General features: G+C 59.3%; 1 protein-coding gene across 1 annotated transcript in view; it reads left to right on the top strand.

Moving 5' to 3' along the window:
* Nacc2 (NACC family member 2, BEN and BTB (POZ) domain containing) overlaps positions 1–6544 on the top strand; it is a 36019-nt gene extending 29475 nt beyond the window's left edge. Inside the window, exons 2-5 of the mRNA XM_013029470.1 lie at positions 1595–1759; positions 3669–3774; positions 4581–4678; positions 5872–6544. Coding sequence (XP_012884924.1) covers positions 1595–1759; positions 3669–3774; positions 4581–4678; positions 5872–6383 — 881 coding nt within the window. The 3' untranslated portion in view covers positions 6384–6544. The remainder of the gene's footprint in view (positions 1–1594; positions 1760–3668; positions 3775–4580; positions 4679–5871) is intronic.
* Positions 6545–9552: the final 3008 nt, after the last annotated feature.

Raw genomic sequence — 9552 nt, 5'->3', positions numbered from 1 at the left:
CACTGACTGACAGGAGCAGGTGGGGTCTTGGTGAGGATCACTGACAGAGCAGGTGGGGTCTTGGTGGGGATCACTGACTGACAGGAGCAGGTGGGGTCCTGGTGAGGATCACTGACAGAGCAGGTGGGGTCTTGGTGGGGATCATTGACTGACAGGAGCAGGTGGGGTCTTGGTGAGGATCACTGACTGACAGAAGCAGGTGGGATGTTGGTGGGGATCATGACTGACAGGAGCAGGTGGGGTCTTGGTGAGGATCATGACTGACTGGCAGGTGGAGCGCTCTCTGTTTTGGCATGGTGGCTTGTTTGCAGACTTGGTGTGGTGTGCCTGCTTGGCAGTTGTGGTGGCCTGAGGGAGTTTGGAGGGGCTGCTTAGGTCACTGGTCCTGCTGGCTTTCCTGAGGCCTGGCTGTTTCAAGGGGAAAGGCCCCAGACAATGCTGGGCAGGATTTGGGGACAGCTGTGTCCACATAGAGTTGATGGGGGCCTCAGCCAGGCCTTGCTCCCCTTGCCCAGGCTGTGGTGCCTGGGCATTCTTAGGGAGGAGCCTATGGCTCAGGGCTATCTGGGGGTCATGTCTGCCTGGCACTGCCTCAGAACTGCAGGTGCAGTGGCTTCTGGACTAAACTGTCACTACCAGAAGCAATTTGTCCAAAACATTTTTGTCGGCAGGAGGCTAGGGCTGCCTTGCCTGGTTCTATTTGTAAGAAATATTGTGGAGGGCTGGGATTGTGGCTTAGTGGTAGAGTGCCTGCCTAGCATGCATGCAACCCTCGGTTCCATTCCTCAGTACCACATAAACAGAAAAAGCTAGAAGTGGCGCTGTGGCTGAAGTGGTAGCATGTTAGCCTTGAGCAAAAGAATCTCAGGGATCGTGCCCAGGTCCTGAGTTCAAGCCCCAAGACTGGCAAAATAAATAAATAAAAAATAAGAAGACACTGTTCAAGAGGAAATATACTTATTACCAGACTCATGTCATTGTAATTCCTCTATCGCCTCTAGAACAATACATTACTTACGAAAAAAGAAATATTTAGGAGCAGCTTCGTGCCAGGCTGACCCAGTGCAAGGGCTGTGTCCTCACCGAGCCAGGCCCGTGACCCCCTTCACTGCCCCATCCCCCGGCAGGCCTGGCCAGGCTGCCTCTTAGATGAAGCCATGCAAGGAGAGCCTGGCGTCCAGTCTCTGGGACCTAGGCCCAACTCCACCTGTGCGGTGTGCCTTCCATGGCTTTCCTGATGGCAGAGCTAGTCACTCTGCCTGGCTAGACGGTGTGGGTCCCTGGACCTCAGCCGTGCCTGCAGCTCTGAGGCCTCTGGCCGTCCCTCCCGCGCCCTGTTCCCAACCTAGCCTTGCCTTCTGCTGCTTTTCTGCTCCGTTTTCTGGAGTTTCCTTCTAGAGCAGGGTTGGCAAACAGGACAGGGGAGTATGCGGTGCAGCAGGGGTGTGCAGGACAAGAGTGGTGGGCCTGATCTCAGCCCCTGGCTGGCATAGAGCAGTTCAGTCTGGGCTTCAGAGTTGTACATAGTGGGCAGAGAACAGCCTAGTCTGCACCGCCCCCCATACCCACCTCACCAGCTCTGTGCGTGTTGCAGTCCAAGAGAAGCCAGAGCCCGTACCGCTGGAGAGCCGCTCATGCGTCCTCATCCGCCGTGACCTGGTGGCCCTGCCTGCCAGCCTCATCAGCCAGATCGGGTACCGCTGTCATCCCAAGCTCTACTCGGAGGGCGATCCCGGAGAGAAGCTGGAGCTTGTGGCAGGTGAGCCCCGCCCATCCATGGCAGGCGGATGTCCAGAGCTATGAACGCTGTGTGCTCGTCGTCGGTTGGTTAAAAAAAGAGAGAACGTCTGATTTCCTTTTTAAAGAATGTGTCAGGAAGAGGAGTTATTCAATTGAATTAATTTGGTATTTTAATTGAGTCCCCTGGGCTGACCATATTCCTGATTGGCAGGCTGGCAGTGATGATCAATTTCAGTGTAGGTCACCGAGAGAACCGAGTGGCACACTAAGGGCGTGGCTCAAACAGTACACCACCTGCCTAGCTAGTGTGAGACTGAGGTCATGCCCGGTCCCCCCAAACCAGCAAAGAACCAAGCTGCTCAGGGTTTTCCAGCTTCCGCTCCAGCTTGAGCTCCCAGCTGGAGCTGGGAATAGCAGAGCCTTGTCCGAAGTGGAATGCTGCAGACAGACAGCACCGCCAGGCCCGGACCCTTCTGCCTGGTGCCTTTGTCAGGAATGTTAGTCTTTGCGTGCTGGGTCCCTCTGGCCTCTTAGGTGTTCAAGGCTCCTAAAGGAAAGTACAAAACTTGATAGCACGATGTCTCATTTGACTTGGAGCCATTATGTAGTAAAAACTTCTTTCTGTGCCAAGAAAGCCTTATGCGGGCTGGGCAGGTCCCTCGCCCCAGCCAGCCTCTTCCCGGCCACCCCGTCTTCCTCTCTGGCACCTACATCACTTGCCTTGCCTTCAGATCCCTCCTTCAGCGGAGCAGGAGCTCCGGGTTCTGTACCTCGTCACAGCTGGCCATGTGTGTGGTGTGTGGGTGCTTCCCCGGCCACAGGGGGCTGTGGGCACGAACTTCCTCCAGGGAGCGGGTAGGGGGCTGGGATGGCTGATGAGGACCAGAAGGCTGCCGCTCCAGGCGGCCCAAGGCAGCCCCGAGTGTGTGTTCCCCGGAGGCGACAGCTGGGCTGCAAGGCGGGTCCCTCAGCTCAGCCAGCCCCGGCTCTGGGAAGGGGGGACATTCACCCCAAGCAAGACCCAGTTCCTCCTCTGGTCCTTTCACTAAAATCTGAAAGCCCTCTGAGGAAGGATGGCCACCTCTGCTCTTTTTCTGATGGAAGGGGCAGATGGGAAGATTCAGGATCTGTAATCCTGCATTTCAGGCCAGCCTGAGCTACATAGACAGAGACCCTGTCTCAAAACAGACAAAAGAGCATTCAGTCCATGCTCCATAATAAATCAGATCACAGTGTCCCGGCAAGAAAGTGATGGGAGCAGCTTCTGCACACCCCGCCCCGCCCCGCCCCGCCCCGGCCTTTCCCCTTGGTGCTGGTGTCCTGCAGGCCCAGGCCTCTGTTGACTCAGCCCTCTGCTTACCACACTGTGCTGGCACTCTTGGGACACAGCCCAGGCCTCCTGGTCACAGGGCATTCCTCTGCCCTGGCTGGATTCTCCTGGACATGCTTAGCATCGGTGCTGAGCCCCATGGAACTCTGTGAACCTTCTGTCCACCTTCCACCTATCTGCTTGAGGCTCGGTGGTTGCTGGGACCCAGAACCGGAGCTGCCCTCCCCACTGCGCCCAGACCATCTTTCTAGGGAGCTGATCAAGGCTGGCTGCCAATAGCACCTCAGCAGAGCAGGGGAATCTGGGAGTTGGGGACATCTGGGGAGCTGTGGTGCACCTGGGCTTGCCCCAGCCCCAGCTGAACCCAGCCATGGCTCCTAGAACAGGGCCAGCGTGGCCTGGCTGCACCATTGTCAAGACCAGAAGATTGGGCCTGTCAAAGCAGGGGTCCTAAGAGGCCTCGGCCCCTCTCTACCTCCAACACCTGTCCCAGGCTTCTCTGTCCACCCGTTCCACCCCAGAATCTCCTGGGGGGGGGCGTGGGGGCGCAAGCCCTAGTTTCAGGGTGAAGGGCCTCACATCCCTTTGCTGCCTACAGGCTCTGGTGTCTACATCACACGGGGCCAGCTCATGAACTGCCACCTCTGCGCAGGGGTGAAGCACAAGGTCTTGCTGCGGCGGCTGCTGGCCACTTTCTTTGACAGGTAGGTGGCAGGGGCAGGGGGCAGCTGCAGAAAGTTCTGGAGTAGCCGGGCGCCGGTGGCTCATGCCTATAATCCTAGCTACTGAGGAGGCTAAGATCTGAGGATCACGGTTCAAAGCCAGCCCGGGCAGAAAAGTCTGTGGGACTCTTATCTCCAATAAACCACTAGAAAACCAGAAGTGGTGCTGTGGCTCAAGTGGTAGAGCGCTCACCTTGAGCTGAAGAGCTGAGGGACAGCGTCCAGGCCCAGAGTTCAAGCCCCATGACCAACAAAAAAAAAAAGAAAAGAAAGTTCTGGAGTGTCCTTTAGCTGTCCGGTCATGAAGGTTTGGGCATTTGAAGCCCTCTGCCTTTCCCCAACTTCTGAAAATGGCTTGTCAGTCCATGGTGGGGAAGCTCCGGGAAGGTGGTCCCTCAGACCAGGCTCTTGGGGGGGGTAAGGGGGGGGCCTGGAGTCCCAGAAAGCCCCAGAGGGCTCAAGTCCCCACAAGCAGGAGCAGACGGCCGGGAACCCCTGTGCTCATAGATGAGCTGGGCAGCAGAGCCCTACCCCATGGTGAAGCAACCCCATCTCTGAGGACCGGGCTCGCTCCACAGAGCCCCTCCACCCACCCACTCAAGCAGAGGCTTTGCCTTTGCCCTGACCTTTAGAGAAAGACTGGTCCTAACTCCAGTGGGCCACGTCCACCTGGGGGGGGGCGGGGGGAGTTGCTGGGTGGAGGAGTCTGCCGTGTGGTGGGGAAGGGCTGCTCCTTGGGTCACTTCTGGGCCAGTGGCCTCACCCGCCTTTGCTCATCTCTCCACCAGGAACACGCTGGCCAACAGCTGTGGCACAGGCATCCGCTCGTCCACCAGTGACCCAAGCCGTAAGCCGCTGGACAGCCGAGTCCTAAATGCTGTGAAACGTGAGTGGGCCATGGTCTCCGTGGGGCAGGGCTGGGGGGGAGAGGGTCCTGGGAAGTCCAGGAAGCCCCTGTGGGGTTCAGATCCGAGTTGGAGGAAGCCTGGGGCGCCTCGAGGCTGCCTCTCCCAGTACCGCCATCGGCCCATGGCACTGGGGAGAGAGAGAAAAGAGCAGCCAGCGGAGCCCAGTCTGGAGGTGCTAACGTCCTTGGTAGGTTTCCAAGCATGATGAATTCAGCTGCGAAACTATTTTAATATGTGAAATAGATCTAATTTTCCTTTTTGAACAAAACCCCTTATTTACATGTTGAGGTTATTTTGAGCCTTTGCCATCTGTTCGGCCGGCTTCTGCCTCCCGCTCCTGGGTGTTGGGCGGGGCCCAGTTGTCTGGGTGGCAGGCCGTGCCCGGCCCCCAGCTGGGGAGAGGCCTCGCTGCCTGGCACGTGCCGGGCTGGCCAAGAGCACAGCTTCCTGAGGCCATTGGCCCACGAAACGCTGTCTTCTCTTCTTGCTTAAAAAAAAAATAAAAATATATATATATCCCTTGTGAGGCTAATTCTGTTTTGCCGTAGAAGGACCTTAGCAGTTAGTAATTACAGTCCCAGAATGCAGGTTGACAGCTGAGACCCAGGAAGATGCCGGAAAGGGGGCGGGGAGCGCATGCTCAGAGGCAGGGCATGGCTCCCGAGGGGATGGGGACTTGCTCCTAGTTCAGTGCCCTTTGAGACCAGAGACCTGGCTTGGCCTGTTGCTCAGTGCTCTTTGGGACCCGATGCCTGGCTTTGGTCTATGACTCCTGGAGAAAGCCAGAGGATTTTTGTAGTGGTTGTCTTCTCTCTTGTTCACGGGGCCTGGGATGAGGAAGGTTCTGGACAAGCTGAGCTCTTGCTCGTGTTCCCATGTGAGGTGGGCCCTCTGGCCAGTCCTGATTGGCAGTAGAGGTTCGTACCACATCAAGGGCCGAGTTCTGAGGGAGGTGACTGCCAGTGTGGCAGATCCCTCAGTTCAGACTGGGGGATCCCCGAGACCACGTGGTCTCTGGTGTCCGTGCAGCACAGACAGTCCCCGGGTGTCCCTGGCGGTGGCACTGCGGCTTGGTGGCACTTGGGCCCCGGAGTTTTTGCAGGGCTTCTCAGATCTGTGGCCGCATGGCCGGTAGGGGCCCCCTGACACCCCGGCACACGTGTCCTTGCAGTGTACTGTCAGAACTTCGCCCCCAGCTTCAAGGAGAGCGAGATGAATGTGATTGCCGCGGACATGTGCACCAACGCCCGCCGCGTCCGCAAGCGCTGGCTGCCCAAGATCAAGTCCATGCTGCCCGAGGGCGTGGAGATGTACCGCACCGTCATGGGCGCCTCGGCCGCCGGCCTGCCCCTCGACCCCGAGTTCCCGCCCGCTGCCGCGCAGGTGTTTGAGCAGCGCATCTACGCCGAGCGCAGGAGCGACGCCGCCACCATTGTGGCTCTGAGAACGGACGCGGTGAACGTGGATCTCAGCGCCACCGCCAGCTCCGCCTTCGAGGCCAGCGAGGAGGCCGAGGGGGCTGGCTCGGTCATCCAGGAGGTGGCCGCCCCAGAGCCGCTGGCCACCACTGGCCAGAGCCCCTCACAGCCCTTCGAGCAGGGCAGTGCCAGCTCCAGCAGGCCCCAGACGCCGGCAGCCGTGGCGACAAGACGGCCGGAGGGCACCTACGCAGGGACTTTGTAAGGGGCTGGGGTGACCAGCCTGCGAGGGACCTAGTACTAAAGCTGCTTGCATGCGTTACTAATACAAACCAATGTGATCAAGCCACTTACCTACTGAACTGCTACTGCTGCCTGACAGAAATGTGATTTTATTCTGCCTGTATTTAAAATGGATGAAGGAAACACATGCATTCATTATACTGTAAAGTTAGGCCGCTGGCCACCCGCTGGCCACCGGCTGGGAGGGTGTCCCAGGCTCCTTTCCGAAACTCCCAGGTCAGCCTCCTGGTGTAGCGGCCCCTCCCCCTCCCCCGGAAGGGGGAGGGGTGGGAGGCCACTTGGGCCGGGGTGCCCAGGCCAGCCCCTGCCTCACCCGCCCTTCCTGTTCCACCTGCCCGGGGACAGGTGGGACTGGGGTGCATGACACTCCATTTCTTACCCGTGGGGACCCCCCTGGGGCAGTGGGCAGTGCTGGGCCCCCAGAGGCCAAACTCCTTATTTTTCCTTCTTCCTGAGATGCCACGTATGTGTGTGAGCGTGAATGTGTGAGTGAGTGTGAGTGAGTGAAGAGACCGGTGGCCATGCCGTACCCATAGCTGTTGCGGGCACCTGTGGGTGGAGGACCCCTGTTCTCCATCCATGTCCACGTTCTTGCTCTGCCCCACCCATCCCTCAGCCCTGCAGCCCCTCAGTCAGCCTGGAGACCCGGGGCCTGGCCTGCTGGCTCCCAGGAGACCCCCGGGGCCTGGCCTGCCGGCTCCCAGGTCTCCTGTGGCGCTCACCCGGCTGCCCCTCCCCGTGGAGTGGGGCATCTTGAACCTACCGAATGCGCAGCTCCGCCTCACATCCTCTGCCTCCCACCCACCCAGGCTTTGCTTCTCTGGTATTTTCGTTTTGTTCGGATGTATTTCATATATTGTTTGGAAACTTTCAGACCCAATAGAGCAAAAAATCGGGGCGGGACGGGCGTCCCTGTCTCAGCTTACCACATACTGGGGTGCGTGCATGCCCACACCCCCACCCTGTGCCAGCACCATGCTCCTCCTGTTGGAGGCTGGGCCCAGCAAAGGGCAGCCCAGGTGTGCAGACCCCAAGCGTAGAGGTCGGAGGCTGTGCTGGACAGGATGCCCCCCGGTCTGGGCCAGGGCAGGGTTGCCCCTTGACCTTGACCCCTCATTCACGCTATGGGCACAGCACCTCTGTGGTGCCCAGGGCTCCTGGGGCTAGGCCGCAGGGCCAGCTTGGCTGGGGTGACAGGTACTAACTCCAGTGGTTCCCACTGGGTTAGAAAGCACGAGGAGGGCGCCGCAGCGCCGCCTTGAAGTTGTTGTCTTTAAGTGTTGTTCATGGCTGTGGGACTGTGTTCCTAGGGCCATGCCCAGTGTCTCTTCCTGGGCTGGGGACTGTACTGCCCGCAGGACCCAGGCAGCTCTTGGGAAGGCCAAGGACAACCTCGTTCCAAGACTTGAAGAGTCTGTTGCTGCCCCGTCCTCCCTCCGCCCTGATGGCTTCGTGTGCACACAGCTGCGCAGGTGCGCCCCCGCTGGAGGGCCAGAGTCTGGCCGGGGAGCCTGGGACACCTGCGGGCACTGCCTGCCATGTGGAGAGGCGTTGGGGACCCCACAGGAGACCCTCCCACACTGCACCCAGCCACGCGTGTGCCTGCCCTCCGGAAAGAGGTACCTCGAGACTAGCCAGCCCCTCCACTCGCCCCTGGGGGGCTTCAGGAGGCTGCAGCCAGCACGGAGGGCACACAGCAGCCCAGGCCTGAGCCCCCCTGCTTGAGGTGGGCCTCTCCCTGCTCCCCACCCCAACCTGAAGCCAGGTGGGTTGGAGACCCAGGGGGGCCGGTGCTAGGAAGAGGCTGTGGGGCGGGGAGGCGGGTGGCGTTGGACCCCAGTCCCTCTGACCTGAGTTTTCCTTCATCTGTTTCTCCACCCAAATTTGCACTTTAAGTTGACCATCCCTGGGGACCTTTGGGGGCGCAAGCCTGCTGTCCTGGCTGCTGACGGAGGGCTTTGTTTTCCCCACTCCACTCCAAGTGGCCTGCCCCCCCCCCATTCCTGGGCTAGCACAGGGAGGGCACCACTGGCCACTGGAGGAGGCCACAGTGGCCGCACAGAACGCCTGGCCGCCGCTCGGGCTAGCACAATGTCCCCGTGACCTCTGTCCCTCCCTCGTTTGTAATCACGTGTCTGTTTTGTTCTTCTGGGTAAGGAAGGCAAGAACTCTAGGTAAAACTTAAATAATGATGATTAAATGTGAATGGATCTGAGCTCCCCCTGCGCCCTGTGGGCCAGGCCGAGCTTTTTGCACTAATGTGTCCTGCAGTGGACGTGGTAGGGAGCGTTTGCAGACGTGCGTGGCAGGTGACCGCACCCGCCTGGGGGGGGGGCTCCTTCCGCATCCTGAATGTACCGTGGGGCGGGTGGGCGGCGGGCCTGGGCTCGGGGGGCCTTCCAGAGTGCCTTAGCATCTTTTGATCATTTTTCCCAAGGAAAACCAATTAAGAAAACCGGACCCTTCCCCTCCTTTGTTTACAATGACCAATTCCAGAAATCGGGGCTGTCGTGTCCTGCCAGCGCGACCCTGGCTCGTCCTGACCCTGAGGACGGGAGACGAGCCACTCAGTATTTATGAGATGTCTGCACCTTTATTCCTAAGCTTGACTACTAGCAATACGCATCTACTATATAGAGTCTATTATAGAACTAAGTTATATCGGCGCCTTTCCCTGGAGGATGGTTGGGACTGGACCGTTCCGGAGCGCTGAGGTGGGTGGCTGACTGGGGTCTGGCTCCCACTCCACCTTCCCTTGCCCTCACAGAAGGGATGGGGGCCCCCCCAGGGCCGCTGGAACAAACGCAGAAGGTCCAGAGGAGAGGACCAGAGACGGGACAGATCTGTGAGCTCGGAGGAGCCGCCCGCTGCTCGGTGGCTCAGTACTTGAATTCTGTCTTGTTTTCAGCACCGGGTCTGCCACCCGAGTTCTCTGTGGTTGCTTACGGTTGCATCCGATTTGGTGTCTTACTTTGCCCCTGAATGTGGACGCAGCTGTGTGTGTGAAGCAAGGGGGGGGAGAAGACCCCGACCCCCTGACCCCCGCATGTCTGTGTGGGGTGCTGGCCGGGCCGGCGGGCGTGGAACGCTGGCTGTGTGGTCTTGTCTTCCGTGGGAAGTCCTTGGTGTTG

The sequence above is a fragment of the Dipodomys ordii genome, unplaced genomic scaffold, assembly GCF_000151885.1.
Source record: "Dipodomys ordii isolate 6190 unplaced genomic scaffold, Dord_2.0 Scaffold118, whole genome shotgun sequence".
Taxonomy (NCBI): Eukaryota; Metazoa; Chordata; class Mammalia; order Rodentia; family Heteromyidae; genus Dipodomys; species Dipodomys ordii.
The sequence above is the reverse complement of the archived record's forward strand: the minus strand, read 5'-3'. Positions and strand labels throughout refer to the sequence as shown.